Genomic DNA, 18,220 nt, shown 5'->3' on the forward strand with positions numbered 1-18,220 from the left:
TGCTGGGGATCCCTGGGTGGCGCAGCGGTTTGGCGCCTGCCTTTGGCCCAGGGCGCGATCCTGGAGACCCGGGATCAAATCCCACATCGGGCTCCCAGTGCGTGGAGCCTGCTTCTCCCTCCGCCTGTGTCTCTGCCTCTCTCTCTCTCTCTCTCTGTGACTATCATAAATAAATTTAAAAAAAAAAATTAAAATAAACTGCCTTCCAACTTAAGGAATTTAAATAAAAGCCAAACTTCCTATTAGGTGAACCCAATTTTAGAGGTAATATATGCAGGAAGAAGCATGGTTTTATGGCTAGATGTGAGCATATGAAACTTATTCATAGAGTGGTGTTTACAACAGATTATAATAAGCTTCTCTTGCTCGTTTTGCTAATTGTCACATGTAGTCTCATTGACCAAAGCAGCCCTCAGACCATATAGAACAGTGACTTACTTGCTAATGAATATGTTCTTACTTTCTATGCTTGTGTTGCTAATAAATGACAAAAAATCTTAACAGTTGCCTGCGTCTCAATGTTTTGTTCTACATTTTGGTGTTTCTCCAAAGCCAGAGCCAAGAATGAGATGGAATGGGGTAGATTACTGTGTTGTTTTCTGTAGGGTAGCAGTTTTGCGGAGAAGAGGTTTTAAATCTCTAAAGTTGTCAAGATGGAAAGTTTCACCAGAAATGAATTGACATCAAATAAAACATGAGTACCTGTATTTGGATGTTTCACCACATACCCAAGACAGACAGTGGATTATAAACCTTTCATTTATTGGACTATTTGGGCTCCATCTGTAGACCAGTATGTTGTTTCAGCGTCTGAGACAAACCACAGAGGATAGCCATACTTTTTGAATGTTGTTCTTCATTTTAATCTGTGTGTTTTCTGTGGTCAGTCCTGATGAGAAAACTCTTAACTTGTTGTGGTATATCCAGATATGTACCAGTGGGTGGCAGTAGATATGTCAGAGTGCTAAGTAATATAGCTACCCATCATAGATAGAGTCTAAAAGCAGTATACTTGAGGGCTTTTTTTGCTTATTTGTTTTAAAATGCAGCTGATTATTTTTCACACATTTTCCTGACTTTGGCAGGCATACTGAATGGTAATTTAAAAAATAATAATAATAGCTAACATATATAGTACCAGGCACAATTTTAAGTGTTTTACATATATTAATTAAACACACACATGCAACACACATTTGGTTGTTTTCAAGGTATTTTGGTGAATGTAAAGTTGTATTATTATTCATTTATCCTGTTTACCTATACTAGTATAACAGAACAGAAAAAGCATTTGCTGATACATATTATGTTAAGCAGAGGAACTATTCAGCTGCCGGCCATTCATTTAACCCGATTTTTGGTGGTTGTTTTATTTTGTGAGATATTCTGCACATTCTGTGGAGCACACTTTGCCAAAAACAGCTGCCTTTTCAAATGTTTTAAGTATTTGCTTTCCATCAAAGCCACATCTTTTGATGTCCTCTCCCAGGGTTGAGGGATTTCATTTTGGACAGCAATTAACTATATTAACTATATAGGTCTTCTCATAAACCGTTGTTCTACAATTTGCTTTAGCAGAGTTTCATTTCAGTTTGGGGAGGCACTGGATGATGGATAAGCATGTGTGATAGAGTTTAGAATAGTATGTCATTTCAATACATCTTGAAAGGCAAAGGAGAATAGTTGGTTTTTTGCGGGGAAAAAGTACTGGACCCACATCCAGTTTAGAAGCCCTGGGCTCAGGTTCCTGCACAAAAGTGTTACTTTTGTAACTAGCTGTGTTACATTGACAAAGGCTTTTGCTCCTTGGGAACTCAGTCCTCATCCACAAAATGTGAGGAAGTTGGATTAGATCATTGGTTTTTAAATGACGTAGTTTGGAGCTTTGTAGCTCCACCATAGCACCACAGAGGTTAAGCCCAGGATTGGAATGAAGCCCCAATAGGCCGGCCCCCAGGTCCTTCCTTCTGCTTTTACCTAAGAAGCCTCGTTTCAGCTTTTTAAATTACTGTATTTATTTATAATATACATTTGAAAGTATATGATTTCATTCATAAGACACAATTCTACTTGTTTTTCAAAAGGTTTTAAAAAAGAGTGAAAACCCTGGGATTAGGCTATTCCAATGGTCCCTTCTGTTCCTAAAATATTAGTGATTCTAATAACTGGGGAGCCAAAGAAGAAAAACAGAAATTGGCCATTGTCTTTAGCATGTAGCTAGTGTCTCAAATATATCTAGTATACAACTGTGGGAGGCTCTGTCCTTCATTTATGACCTCTGAAGGGTTGTAAGGTGCTCTTTTATTTAATTTTATTAGACCGCAACTGCCACCCACAAAGACAAATGACACAAATTTATTTTTTAAAAAGCTTACATTCTTTTGAGAATTTACTTATCTATTGTAGGTAAATGTCAGCACATAGAGTAATACTGAACAGGAGCATAGATTACTAAGTGAGGTATAGAGGCCAGAAGCTAGATGCTTTTCTCTGCAACCATTAATTTGCTAAATTCTGCTGTCAGTGCTCCTCTGTCCAGTGTTGCTGTTATAAATGTTGCTGTGTCTGAAGCCCTTGCTTCTATAACCTTCTGTCCATTACCAGCTGGGTAGAGTTATATAATATGGATATCTTATAGTAAAGGTTAAGGGGAAAAATCTACTCCTTTCTAAACTTGATCTCTAACTTTTCTGTGAAGGGTCAACTTGCTAGATAGATGGATTGCTTATGTACAGCTGAACATGATTCTCCTTTTAAAAACAAATAAACAAACAAACAACCTTTCTGATCCTTCAGCTACCAGGAACCAGAATCAACATAAAAAAGTGTCAAACCTCCTTAAACAGCCAGACCACTAGTTGGGAAAACTGTGAAGGAAGTAGTACAAGGCTGTTTAGCCAAAAACACGGTCATGATATATTACCCTGGATGGGTCAGAGAAATGCAAAGTGGAACAAAACAAAACACAGCCAGATTCTCCAATTTTTATCCATGATGGCCTGCTTTTTAAATAGGATTTTGCCCCCTCTAATGACTGTATGTCATAATGAGTTAGTATCAGCTCATTTAAAGAGTTGAAGCCAGTCCAAGGAAAATACACAGGACTGCTGCCCTTTTCACACACACACACACACATACACACACACACACACACACACACAACAAAACAAAACAAAACAACAACAAAAAAACTTTCATTAACTGATGTTGATGGAAGCACATTTAGCCACAGCAATTTGCATGGCAGTTGAATTGCTATTTGTATTGAACAGCAAACCAGAGAATAATAAAGCAAAACATGAACATGCCAGTGGTGAGCAAGGGAGCAGGGCAGCCTTTCAACTTTTTCCATGATGATCATTCGTTCTAAAGCTGCTAAGATCAGACAACAACAAGATTGCTCATTATAACGAGGTGCACTGATCACACTCTGTTGTCACAGCATATGTCACGTCAGCTGTCCAAAGGTCTCACCTGTATTCTCTCATCTTGTGGTCACAGCAGAGTAGTTGCTTCTCAGCAAAGCCCAGTGACCATATTTTATCAGCACAGGTTAATAATCCTATTCATCATCCCAAATGCATGTACTTGAACAAAGAACCTAACAAGTGAGCAATTGCACAGAGCAGTGATGTAGGTGGAGAAGACAATTTTGGGGATTCAAGTTAAGCAATAAAGGTAAAAAGGAAGTAGTTAGGATATGAGTATGAAGACATCGGAGCCTTGATTGTTGACATCAGAGAACTCCTAAAGGAAATCAAAGGAATACAAAACATGTGCATCTTTAAAAATAACAGTATTAAGAAAGATACAATTAAGTACTGAGTGGTACAAGTGAACGTATGATATATACCGCAGAAGATTGCTCTAGGAATGCAAGGAAGGCAAAGCTTTAGCTGTGGCTTTAGATTAACTAGGTAATCTTAAGCAAATCATTTGCCTTCTTTGAGCCTCATGTCTTTATTTATTGTAAAATGAAGTGCTCACTGCAGAATAGAACATTCTTGCCAAATCTTAGTTCTCCCAACTTTCTGAATAAAGATAAGAAGGTTCAGTATAGCCATACAACCAGAGACTTAAAACTGACAACAATCCAGCTAAACCTAATTTAAGTACAAACAAGAGAAAGAAGGAAGTGAAGAAGAAAAAGAGAGATGATGGGAGGGAGCGAGGAGAGTTCGAAGTTCAAGATTATGTGGGCTTCAGACAAGGGTGATCTTGTCCTCAGCCTGTTATTTCTGTCTCTTGGTTCTGCTTTCTTCTTTACCAGCTTTGCTGTTGTACAAGTTGCTTTGGCGTAGTGGAAGATACAGCCTTGAAAGCACCAGGCCAATATAAGCTTGTGGCTTTAGACAGAGAGAAATTCTACCAATTTTTGCCTGTTGTGGATAGTGTGTGGTCCCTGTGTTGTTAGTGGGCCCGTCTGGAGCCATTCTGGGCTTGAGTTGAGGCCTAGCTGGAGGGGCCAGAGAACACTGGCAGGGCATGCTGTTAGCAAGTCAGGTAGCAGGCATCAACACCTCACTTGTTCCCACAGGTGTCCATGTGTGTCGAGGCTGGGAGTAGCGGGGCGGGGGGTAGTGGTGCCGGCCAGCTGTTTAGCTGTTTTATTCTTAGAGAAGTCGCCCAATGATCCCCGCCCCTTCAGAACATACTCTTGATTAGTAAACAAATTTCTTTCCCATATGCCCCAGGCATTTTGCAGACTGTTGCTTCTATGCTGTATCTCCACAAGGCTCTTTGTTGTGCTGTCTAAGGATCAGAATTCAGTTTCCTCTGACTCTCCTGGTTCTCCTAGAGCCCAGCCTGGTTATTTTTAAGTTTCCAGGTGTTAAGTGCCACTGACTGTAAGAAGTCCTGAAATTGTGTGCCTCTTGTTTTCAAAGTCAAATGTTAGAGGGATTCCTCTTTCCTCTTTCCTGTTCCGGTTCCCTATGCCTAAGGTGCCTGGGGTGAGGATCTTTTTCCCTGAGCTCCCCTCATCCAATGGATACAACCAGATAATACCCTTATCAGTGTAAATAACCCAGAACATGATTCAAAGACTGGCAGAACAGACATTTCACAGTTAAATGTAGAGAAGAGGCCATGTGGAAGAGGATGAGAAGAACTTAGATGCTGTTGGGAGCTAAACATCTGTAAACAGGGAGGGACACCATGGGCACAGAGAGGGGAAAGAAGCAGGTATTGGATCTCCTGTATAATCAAACTCAACTCACAAATCTGATAAAATTATAAATTTAAAGATGTTCAGTCACTCTTAGAACTTCATAGAACTATTGCAATTTAAAAATTATGTTCTCTGTTTTCAATACATAGAGGTTATGCTGCTTTTCCAACAAAGCTGATACCAATTAGAATGCTTGAGTTTGGACAGCTGAACAACAACAAACTACAAGAAGATTCCTACAATGAGCATTTAAAATATAGAACTCCTGGACTTTTGACTTTGAAAATGAGAGGCATACAATTTCAGGAGTTCTTACAATTGATGGCACTTAACACCTGGAAATTTAAAAATAACCAGATCCAATAGCAATTAGTTATCAGCTATGTTTTAGCTAAGGTGTTTGGTGTTTGCTGTACCAAGTTGACTTTGGAGGAACATGATCAGTTTTCTTTAATGGTTGATGGACCCGCACTATCCATCACTCTGGGTCCAATGTACCATTAAACAGTGTAATTCACTACAAGGGGTCTAGCTCAGAGAACCTTCTAATATCCAGAAGTTGTGTATCAAAATGGCCAGGTTCACATAGGAACACAGTATGAACTTATATATTGTGACTGTTCAAAAGAGTCGTGCTGAAGACACAATTTACTGAAACTATTGTTTTTAGCCTGATAACCCATTCTTCCTTCTCTTAACAGAACCCTGATCTTTCTTTTAGAAACTGTCCTTTTTGTTCTTCATCTAATCCTTTTGGGATTATCAGTGGAGGTGCTCTATCCTTTTACCTAGCCAAGCAGTAGGCAGGAGATCTGAGTGAGGCTCATTAGCTTTACTCTTTATAGAATTTCATCTGGAGTGGAGTGGCACAAAGACTAGAGAAACCCAGGATAAAATGCCCATTAGTTCATACTGCTTATATCCCTACCATCCCAGACCAGCAGTTATTCTCTGTAGAGTCTGGATATTCTTCTAATAAATTCTGAATGTTTCTTTTATAGTTAACAAATGGTTGCTGTATGTTAGCAAATGTTGTGTACCAAACCACCCCCCAATTCCATTGATGTAGGTCACGATTCTGTGAGTTGGGGTTGGCCCTGACTCACTAGGCAGTTTGTCTGGTCTCAGTTGGGCTCCCCTTCTGAATTGTCTGTAGTCATCTTCAGGCCAGTGGACAGCTATGCTCTTGGGCATTTGTTGGATGCCAGTTAAGGCAACCTGCAGGGTGTCTTAGGTGAGAAGTGTCCTGGACCCTTGTCATCCAGCAGGTTGTCCTGGGCTTGTTCATACAGTGGTGACAGAGTTCCATGTGGAAAAGTGAAAATGTGAGGGGATCCCTGGGTGGCTCAGTGGTTTGGCGCCTGCCTTCGGCCAGGGGCATGATCCTGGAGACCTGGGATCAAGTCCCACATCAGGCTTCCTGTCTGGAGCCTGCTTCTCCCTCCGCCTGTCTCTCTCTCTCTCTCTCTTTCTCTCTCTCTCATGAATAAATAAATAAAATCTTTAAAAAAAAAGAAAATGTGTGAGAACTCTCAGTGCAGATTGGCACAGATTCCTCTGTATTCTATTTAGCAAGTCAAGTCAAGAGGACAGCACAGATGTGAGATGTAGATAGTAGATGCGTGTGGCCTCCCTCCCGATAGTAGCAGCTGCAGTGTCACAATGCAAATGAATAAGGATTCAGGATGAGAAATTTTTGAAGACACTTAAAAAATCTGCCACCTCCAAGTTCATCTCTGTATAGCTAAAGAACCTGATGTGCTAACAAGAAACCCCCTCTAAAAATACAACCGAATGCATTGACTTTCTCCTCTCACTTTATTGACATAACTCTGATTATGGAAGGTGTGAGAGCCAAAGTCAGCTCCTCAATGGGATACAGAGCAAAAATTACCTGTTCTTCTGAATTCCAGTACATTGTATCTTTTTAAAAAAAAAAAAAGATTTTATTTATTTATTCATGAGAGACACAGAGAGAGAGAGAAGCAGAGAGACAGGCAGAGGGAGAAGCAGGCTCCATGTAGAGCCCAATGTGGGACTCCATCCTGGGACTCGATCCCAGGACTCTGGGATCATGCCCTGGGCGGAAGGCAGATGCTTAACCGCTGAGCCACCCAGGGATCCCCCAGTACATTGTATCTTGAGGGGATTGTTTGCAACTCCTCTGTAGCTGAATTAGCCATGTAGTCTCACCCTTGGTTATATCGTCTGCCAGGTCTCCTGAAGTTGCAGCATATTGCTTGTTCAGTTATGACATATACCAGTGTGACTCGGCTACTCACTATAGTTTTGCTTCCTGCTGTATATAGTATAGCACTTGATAAAAACATTTGCATTTGCCTTTCTAGGATATATATTGAATTTCTGTGAGTTATATTCTCCTTTTATGCAGCACACCCTCTTGGTAAGCTATATCAATCACAGAGCAAGGCAAATGCTAATATTAATGTGCACTGCTGTAGGTGTTTCTTGCCTGTTTTCATCCAACTTCTGACTCAGCCCAGCCCTCTTTAGGTTTGTGAGATCTAATAAGATCATAGCACAGGGTGGTATAGCTGCAGGCAGAAAATTCTGCTTGCCAAATATATTTTCCTTTATAGCAAGTTTGTAAATTAATGTAGGGTGCTCAGATACCCTGGTTATATGCATGTATTTAGACAGAACTGTTTTCAGTTGACTACCTTCCCTTCCAGCCACTAATTTCTCTGAGATGATGCCAAGCTCTTGGTCAGATGTAGCTTCAATGCTTCCCACCTTCTTAGTGTGAAATGATAATTAATATGACTTTATAGTTAAGGTGGTGTTCTACTTCCATTAATAACACCCATTATTCTGGGATGTTTTAATTTGATCATAAAAATTGACTCTGGAGGTGGAACTTGGCTTGGGAGCTTATGTTAAGAGCAAATGGTTTGTTTCTAATTTTTTGTTAAAAAGAAAAAAGTTTTTTTTTTTTTAAAGAAAATTTTGTATTACTTTAGAGTTATATAAACAGTTGACCAAATTCCTAAAATATTGATATGATTTTGGATTTGTAATTAGTTGGCCTTATTCTCTGGTACCTTCACCAGAGTCAAGACCTCCCAGGGCTTCTCAGCTAGCTCAGGATGGGCAGAGTCCAGAGTTCTGTCCCATCTCATCAGCTAGGATCAGAGGGCATTTCTTTTACATTCCTTTTTCACACTTAAACATCAAGTTCTCTTTCCAGGCAACAGTTTTTATAAGCTCCTTCCTGAATTGGGTTTGATAATAAGAGGCAACTCTTTCTCACATTATCTTGATGGGTATTTTGCTTTCTTATTATAGATCTCCTGGAGGAGACCCACAGAAAAGATGAAGAAATGGAGTCTCTGCAGGTAAAGTAAATTCTCCAATAGAGCAGGTATCCTTGGGATAAAAACATTTGTTTTTACGCTGATAGACTATTGTTATCACATTCAGACCACTGACAGAGTGAAAAATACGTCAGAATTTTAAAGCCCAAGTTAGAATTTGCTTCCTCTTAGAAGTGTTTGAGAATATTTATAATCTCCTAGTCCCGGTGCTACTCTTGAAAGGAACCTTTATTCTTTGGTATAGCTTAATAGGAACTGAAATGAAAGCAGTATCTTTGCACAGTCATTTCCCCCCAAAACAGGTCTGATGAATGAGGATGAATTCATGGAATCTACATTTGGAGTGAAAGTCCAGAGGATTCTGAGTCCATGAATGTCATCCCCCAATGACCAACCAAGAATATTAACTCATATATGGAGCTTAAGACTTATACCTTGTATATCTCTTAATTCACTATGGATTTATACATGGCTCTTGGACTGGAAAATCGTGTTTGAAAGATTACTCTAGAATTTTAATTGACAGTTCCATAGTATGAGCAATTGATGTTAACTTGGCATCTGACAGTGGTAGTTCTCTCTTCCTTTTACATTGGGCTAACTTGCAGATGGGTAACTCAAGTGTCTGTCTTTATTAGGGGAAACATAATCAGTTATACTCACATGACAGAACCAATTCACTTAACATCATGCTGGGGATAAAGAACAGTAAATACTTTGGACATTTAGAGTTCTCTCTGGGCCTGGAAGCTGCAAGGCAGGACTGAAGAGTGATCTAATGAGCTGGCTTGAATGCTTTAGAGGTAAAGATGTTTGCTTCTGGCAAATGAAGGATGGGTCAAGCGAAGCCCAAAGAGCAAGGAAAATGTTCTATAATTGGGGATTCTTCTATTAAATGGTGTCTTTGTTAAAAGAAAATTATATTATTGATCTAAAAATGAAGAAGAAGATAGCTCTATATCCCTAATAAAAATGGCATGTGTTGGCCATAATTCTGTACAGATTAAATGCTTTTAACATCTTAAGTCAGAGTCAAGTTAAAAAGAAACAGCCTGGTTGGTCCTGTCTGGGGCTAGGAAAAATCTCAAATGTATACTCACCCTGTCTATGTCTGAGAAATTAATATCAGAGTTATGAAGAGCAAAGCGTCCATGTATACTAAATGTATATATTGAAAAAGTAATAACGTCTTTTTTGAGGCACTTTGGTTATACATTGTATGTTTGCCAGAATAACACATAAACACATTTATTGAGTAGATAGTACATATATGGCCTTTTGAAATGATAGTACAACCCTTTTTGAGTTTATTTTTCTCAAATACAAATGTTGGAACCACTAACCCTGTTAAATTTAATAGCCTCTGTTGCCTCTCAAATATTTATTAAGAACTGGCAGCATTTTCTACCAAAATGTCCAGCAAGTGCAATAGAATGTACCAGCGAACTAACTATGGACATTTATAGATTTAGAGTATCCAGTATAATGTCCAGCAGCAGGAAAGTTCAATGCTGGCACTGTGTAGTGGCAATTAGTGCCTAGAAGTAACATCTTATTAAGAACAAAAAAACTGACACCTCTTAGAGTGCATAAAAGTACAGAGACACATCACAGAAAACCTTTCATTTTAACACTAGAGGAAAATTCACTGAAAAGACCTATATTCCTGAATTTCTGTATTCAAATTATAAATATCACAGCTGATAGTTTTCAGAAGACTACTAAAGTATTTAGATTGAAGTCCTATAATCACACAGAACCTTGAGAAGTCAAAGACAAAACAGTTTTTTTTTTTAAAGCAAAAGATTGGAAATTGATAACTTTGAATTTCAATACTGGCTCTACTTCTGGGCAACTTTGAGTACTCAATTAACTTTGCCATGCCCATTTTCTCATCTATAATATAAAATCATAAAACTGTCTTCTAGAAGTGTTTAGTGTGGATTAGATTATCCTAGAAGGGAGAGCTAAATATTTAATTCCAGTTTACAGTGTTAACAAATCCCCATGTATCCAAATTGGAGTCAGTTTTATTTACTCGTTACCATCATATAATTATGTATAACAGACATTCTGCATTTAATTTCATCCCCCTTAAGGATAAGGGGCTATATATTTCCATACCCTTTCCAGTTTTCTACCAGTAAAAGATGTTTCATATCTCATTGAAAAATACTTGTTGAGCACTGGTTCTGTGCAAGGCACTCACTGTACTGACTGCTAGGGATCCAAAGGCAAGCTGCTTCTACTGGATGCCTTCCTGCACTGGGAAAGTGTCTGTTACATAATAATAAACTATTTATAATGAAATACTTAAAAATGATATTAGAAGGGATGTACAAGTCACTCTGGGAACATATAATAAGAACACTTGCCTTTATTTGGTGGAGCTAGGTTAGAGTGGCAAACCAAGTAGACTTCCCAGAGGAAGTTCGTTCGTTCTTTCTTTCTTTCTTTCTTTCTTTCTTTCTTTCTTTCTTTCTTTCTTTCTTTCTTTCCTTATTTAGATTTTATTTATTTATTTAGGAGAGAGTGAACAACAGAGAAATGATGCAGGGCTCGATCCCAGGAGCCCAGGTCATGACCTGAGCCGAAAGGCAGACACTTAACCATCTGAGCCACCCAGGTGTCCCAAAAAGCTAATATTTAAATGATAACCAGGAGTTAGCCCTGGCAAGTTTGGAGTAAAGATAAGTTTTAGGCAGTGTGAAGGAGATGGGAAGACCTGAAGTAAAAGAATATCAGTTTCATTTTTGGTATGTTGGAATGTAGCATTGAGAGAGGAGAGGCAAGACAGGAGTTTGTAAGGTAGACAGAGGCTTAAAGGACCTCATAAAGCAGTTAGGATTTTACCTTTAGTATATGGGAAACCAGTTAAGAGTTTGAAGCATGAGAACAATATGATCAAATCTTAATTTTTTAAAAAGATTTTATTTATTTATTTGAGAGAGAGAAAGAACATGTATAAGCAGTGGGAAATGTAGAGGGAGAAGGAGAAGCAGATTCCCCACTGAGCAGGAAGCCTGACACAACAGCTTAATGGACTGAACCATCCAGGCACCCCTCAAGTCTTCATTTTTAATGGGTAACTAACTGGCTGTAAAGTCCAAAATAATTGGGGGCAGGTAAGATTGAAACCAGGGATACCAATTAAGCAGACGTTTGTGGGGATCTTGGCAAGGGATGATAGTGATCTGGATTGAGTGGTAGTGGGGAGCATGAAGAGTGGTTTCTTTTTTTTTTTTTTTAAAGATTTTATTTATTTATTCATAGACAGAGAGAGAGCCAGAGACACAGGCAGAGGGAGAAGCAGGCTCCATGCAGGGAACCCAATGTGGGACTCGATCCTGGGTCTCCAGGATCACACCCCAGGCTGTAGGCAGCGCCAAACCGCTGCCCCACCAGGGCTGCCCAAAGAGTGGTTTCTTAGTACATTTTAAGATCTAAAATTCCATGGAACTGTGAGATTGGTTGTTAAGAAGTAAAAGAGAAGGGTTAAGAATGACTCCTAGGTTTCTTGATTGGGCCACTTCATGGATGGTCATTCTAGTCAGTAAGAGAAAGGGAAGCTGATTAGTTCAGTTTTTGGTATTTTCTGTTTGGGTGCGTTGAAACATCCAGATGGCAGTGTCAAGAGAGGATTGGTACATGAGTCTAGAGCTTAGAAAACCTGTGAACTGGACATGAAGATTTTGTTGTCACCCAATTAGTCTCCATATCATATAGATGATACTAAAAGTCATAGGATTGGGATGCCTGGCTGACTCAGGAGGTTGAGTGTACAGCTCTTGATCTCAAGGTTGTAAGTTTGAGCCCCATATTGGGTGTAAACCTTACTTAAAAAAAATAAAAAATATCATAGGAGCAATGAGGATCCCCCAGGGAAAGTATGTGGAATAAAAAGATGAAAATTTAGGCTAGAAGCATAGGTAACACACACACTTAAATTTCAAGCTAAGGATGGAAATCTTGCAAAGCGGTCTAAGACATAGAGAAAATAATTTCAGGAGGGAATAATATGAAATGTGGCAAAGCATATTTCAAGGGAAAAATAATAAAACTGAGTAAATATTTGTTAAATCATTGAATCCCCTAAGCTAAGGAGCTTATGTTTTAAAATTAAAATTTACCATACAATAAGTGATAATTTCCTATCATACCTATGCAGCTACTCTTCTCTTTCATGTTCCCAAATACCTGTTTAGCACAGTGCCTCACCACAGTAGGTACTCAATAACTATTCTGTTGACCAAATAAAGTAATAAGTATCACCTGCTGGACTCAAATTTATTTAGCACTACCCATTAAGAAATAACTACCATCCCTGTCCTAGAGTTCATTTTCTGTTTAAAAATTTTGGAGGAGGGAAAGGCTCCTCATTTCTGGCATTCCTGTGTATATACCACACACACCTGCTTTCACCCCCCCTCTTCTCTATCCTTCTCTCTTCTCCCTACTTCTTCGGATGTAGTATTGAACCAAAAGGTAAATAAGTGCATAATTGGCATGAGTTGTAGTAATCAGTGGGAAAGGAAAAGAATGTAGTGGTGAGGGAGGCAAGCAGCAGTGAGAAGAGTATTTTCAATCTTAAGAGGAATCACAAAAATGAAGACAAACATATTTGACCGCGATTTCTATAACAGTTGGTAATTACCAAAATTCTTCACTGGAGCTTCATATTGTCTGGCTCAGTTGTGTGTGTGTGTGTGTGTGACATTCATTTGCAGTTACATGTATGCTGTTCTTAAAAACAAAGTATTGTCTTTGACTCTAAATGTATGATATAGTACATATATACAGTACATACATGATAGAGTCCTATTTGCATATGAGTTTGAGGTACATTGAAACAAGCAAATCCCTTCTTTAATCCACTCTGAGATCAGCTGGAACGTTTTAAATAGACACAAAAGGTGATCCCATTCTCCTTGATTTGGTTGAGAAATATTCAGTGACTGTAACCTTACTTGTGATGACTGGTAATAGTAGGTGCTGCTGTTTTTTTTTGTTTTGTTTTGTTTTCATTTTTTAAAGTACCAACCTATCTGGTTCACCTTTCATCAATTCCTTGCTTTGTGAACCCCAGAGTGAAAATTACACTAAAAGAGTATGATGCTTAGTCATGAAAAGCTTCAAACTGCTATGTACGACCATCACTGAACCAAGTGTCTGGAAAATGCATATGCCCCCTGCCTTCTCCTGACTTACAGTCATCTCACTTTTCATTTTATCTCAAGATAAAACTAGATGATTATGAACATGATTTTTCCTATTCACTTTCCTCTTTTACTAAGCCATATTCAGGTCATTTTGAGGTAATATCCATATCTATAAATTGGGGATGGTAATAATACTTTATAGTACTATTAAGAGGATTAATTGGGATAAGAAACGCAGAAACAAACCTTGATACCTGGCAGGTCTTCCATAAATATTAATTTCACACACTGGCTACACTTATTGGGTACTAGACTGCTGCATACTGGGATAAAGTGGTAAATGTCCCTGTGCCCTCCGACAGTCACCCTCTCCCTCTATCTGACCCTCCTTGCTCCTTACCTGGGCAACCATGATTTTAAATTCAGATTTTGTTCAGATTATGCTAAAAGAAGTGTTACATCTTGGGTTAGCTACTAACTATAGTGAAACAGTGAAAAAAATTACAATGTGGCAATAATGAAATTGATTATATGGGAAGAATTTGAATATCAATCTTATTATTTAAGAGGAAAAAAGGAACAGTTGTAGAATCTGGAAATGTCACAAGTATCTGGACACTTTGTTCAGTATCAGTATTTTCATTAGAAATGAACTGAATCCTTCATTTAATTAAAAACATCGGGTTTGTAGTTTGGTTTTTTTGTTTAAGTATATATTTTTTTTTCTGGGACATTCCAGAAGCTATGTATGCCCTTGAAGAATATTAAAGTGGTATTACTGTACATGCTGTTTTTCAGATGACCCATAATTATATTTAATTCTTCTCCCAGGTAGCTTTAAAAATAGCCTGGAACCTTCCATTTGAAGGACTTGATTTTTTAGAAATGTTTTTAGAGTGGAAGGACAGGTGTTTGATTTTGTTTTTTGTCACCTCAATAGTGTTCAGACAAAAGCATATGAAATGAGTGGAAAGAGAAGATAATGCTTTCCTCAGCCATTACTTCATTTCAGCTACTTATGGAGTAACCTATGACAGCATAGTGTTTGAGGGAAAAATAAAACTCGAATTTCTTAGTTTTTTTGAAAGTGTAATTAATATTAATATAGGGGTATTATTATGCAAAAAAGAATTCCAGGATGGAGTTAGCAGATACCATCCTTGGGAATAAACTAGGCAAGAAACACACCAAAGACAAAAATCTGACCTGGATAAATAAATTGCCCTGGTGGAGGATTGTACATTAACATCTCAGTAGTACCCATTGATGGCCAATCCTCCTGGTAAACAACTATGTGATAAACTGGGCTAGTAACAAACCAACTGGATAATTTCTGTAATTTTGCTGTCAATCATTTCATCTTCTTCTGACTATAGAATGTCCATAGCCTGTATTTTCAAACCACATAGTGATTTGAGGATTTTAAGAATTATGGGTAAAAAAATGGAGAAAGGGGCTACTAACAGTCCCTGAGTTAGAAGGGGAAGTAAGGGTAAAGTCTAATGCTGTGCTCTAACACTGGTTCTCTAGAACTGAAGGATTCCTTAAAGCAATTCTTCAGTTGTCCCAGAAATTCTAATTTGCTTGGGAGATACTAAGATACATTTATAGAAGTCCCAATTTGAATAAATTGACAAATTATGATTGACTGTTTATTAAACTAGAAGGTACATGCAGTATTCTGCTCCTCCCTAGGATGACCCATGAGACTTAAAATGCAACTTCCCATAATTATAGAAATCAAACATAATGCATACCTACATACTCTTCCCAAGATGCAAAAATGTAGGCAAATCACTATATGTCTATTTCTTTTTCTATATATGTTTAAAGAAAAATAACAAGTGTTGTAAGCGATGACATAAACAAGCAAAATGTGGGCAATTGTGGGGGATGGAGGATTGGGCAACACTTGCCACTCTCAGGACTAGCTGACTTAATGGCCTATTAAAATCTCTATTTTCTCAAAAGGTGAAGAAGCTTACCAAGCTTAAATTTGGTAAGGGGTCTCAACAGAGATGAAATGTTAGCAGTCTGTATTAGGGTCAAACAAGGTCTCAGCCTGTTAGATTTGCACACTTCCATTTACTATGTCAAGAAGCCTCAGGAAAACAGGGAACCAAGCTCAGTAAAATCAATTCCACTTGAAAATTTAATGGCCATTAAATTTTATTGCTCTATTTTACCTAAAATTAGCAACTTAACTTTAATTCCAAAATTATGGCAATAAAACTGGAAAGTTGAATACCCTGAAAGTGAAGTAGTCTTTGTCCAAAGGTATGGAAGTTGATTGGCTAGATCATTTTCTTTGGAGAATAAAAGAAATATGATAATGTGACTGGTTCTGTTTATCCAGAGGGATGCAAAGCACAAGTCTACAGGATTTAGCAGTCTCCTTTGAGTCAAGTTTCTACAAAAACCTCTAAAGAAATAGACGCCATTTGGAAACATTTTAAAAATGCAAATATAAAGTGTAATTTTTTCATTCAAGTGCCCAAATTTTACTTTGACAAAGTTTTCTAAAAACTTGGTAGAGTAAATGAGCCAAGTGTGTGTTATAAATTTTATAAATTGTTCCCACAAGGGGGGAATTTATTTTATGTGTCTCCATATACCAACCCCTTTGCAGTTGACTCCATGAAAAGCAACACTTCCGGAAAATATCCCTTAGTGCCTTTGTCAGAGTCTGAATTCTGGGCTCCATGAGCACTAGGGCTGATGAAACAACGGCTTATGTTTTCTTATGAAAAAAATGAAAACTATCTCAGCATATTATGATGTTTTGCAGTGTTGAGCTTGTCTGGGAGTTTTTGCCATGTTTCCAGAGTCAACTGTCACCTTACACTTTGGGGCAGTTTCATTTGGGTTTCAATTTAAGTAATCACTTCAAACCCATTCTCCATTATGTGTATCTGCTTATTCTTCTTGGTCACACCCCTAGATAGGCCTTAAACTTTGGAAAAATCATCGTGTGTCTTCCATTGGGGCTGCTATAACAAAACTACCATAGACTGAGTGGCTTAAACTAGAAATATTTATTTCTGACAGTTCTGGAGGCTAGAAAGTCTTAAGATCAAGGAAGATTCAGTACCTGCTTTCAGTAGTTATGTTAGATTTAGATGCAGTATCTGGCCCACTTCCTTGATCATAGCAGGAGAAGAAGAGGAGAAGGAACACTCTTGAATCTTTTCTAAGGGCACCATCCTGTTCATGATGGATCTACCCTCATGACCAGTCATGTGCTAAAGGCCCCATCTCCAGATACCACAATTGGGGATTAGGATTTCAATCTGTAAATTTTGTGAGGGAGGGACACAAACATTCAGGCCTTAACACCTCATTCTCCATTTTGTCTTCTGTCTCTTGATGACAATGACAGTTGTGAAAAGAATATTCTAAGGGATGACTATAGTGTGCCACAGATTTGAGAACAGATGCTCAGCAATAATACGTTGCTGGTTCAAACCATTTCCATTGATTGTAAAACAAATCTCTGAGGTTCTAAGTATTAGATCTTTGTATAGATCATTATATAGAAGCATAGAACATCATTGAAAGAAACTAGAGTTCTCACTTCTAGGGCTATCTCCCATCCCCATTTGGCACATTTTCCAGAATGTTAAGAAACACTAGAGAAGATTTCCCCGAACTGGGTTCTTAAAAACTCTCTAATAGTATGTTTCAGTAATTACAAAATACTGATCTAGTACTTGTTAGTTCCTGTCAAGATTTTGCTAACTCGATCCCAAAGGGTGATGTCTGTGTATCAAAAGAGAAAAAAGATCACTCCCATGGTGCCAGACTATGCTTTTGTGACATACACTGTGCTGAAACTTCTAAATATATATTATTGATTCCTTGCAACATTTCTATAAGATAAATACTGCTATTTTCATTTTACAAATAAAGGAGATTCATAGCTTGTTCAGCCAGCAGTTGGCAGGGCTAGTACTTATACCTGAATCTGCCTGTCTTCTGTACTACTGTACTTACATGCCTCCAGAGCTTATAGAGAAAGTAGTTTCCATACCTTTTGTTTGTTTGTTTAGCTTCTTGGCCTTTCCTTCTTTGAATTTCTTCCATCTTTTTCTTCTAGGAGAATAATTCATTAAAAAACATACTAAGTATTTCATGTGGTAAAATACTAACCCCTTTACCTTCTCAAGAAACAGACTATAAGAAGCTAAATGATTTGTTGAAAGTGCATTAAATAAATCAGGCAATACTAGGACTAATGTTAGTGAAACTCCTTACTGCTTTTCTTTCTATTAACTTTAAAACTATTTACAAACTCTTAGGCTGTTAGCTTACACATATGGTAATTGGGCAGTGTCGTGTGTGTTTGTGTGTGTGTGTGTGTGTGTGTGTGTGTGTATTTGGTTCGCATGTGGGGGGAAGATTTTAATTCTGGTGCAAGATTATGAACAATCCAGTAATCTCAAACACTTCTAGGAAGGAGAAGGGATCATTTTTCTTTTTCCATTCTGCACCTTTTCTTTTTGCTTATTCATCATGTTTTAAATAAACAGACCAAAGAAAGTTGTTATTAAAGCCCT

General features: G+C 38.1%; 1 protein-coding gene across 8 annotated transcripts in view; it reads left to right on the forward strand.

Moving 5' to 3' along the window:
* The window catches only part of CEP128 (centrosomal protein 128), a 390,276-nt gene that overhangs the window by 307,887 nt on the left and 64,169 nt on the right, over positions 1-18,220 (forward strand). For all 8 annotated transcript variants that reach the window (XM_041759758.1, XM_041759757.1, XM_041759756.1 and 5 more), the window contains one exon: positions 8,477-8,526. In XM_041759758.1, the coding sequence (XP_041615692.1) occupies positions 8,477-8,526 (50 nt within the window). The remainder of the gene's footprint in view (positions 1-8,476; positions 8,527-18,220) is intronic.

This window comes from Vulpes lagopus, chromosome 6, assembly GCF_018345385.1.
Source record: "Vulpes lagopus strain Blue_001 chromosome 6, ASM1834538v1, whole genome shotgun sequence".
Taxonomy (NCBI): domain Eukaryota; kingdom Metazoa; phylum Chordata; class Mammalia; order Carnivora; family Canidae; genus Vulpes; species Vulpes lagopus.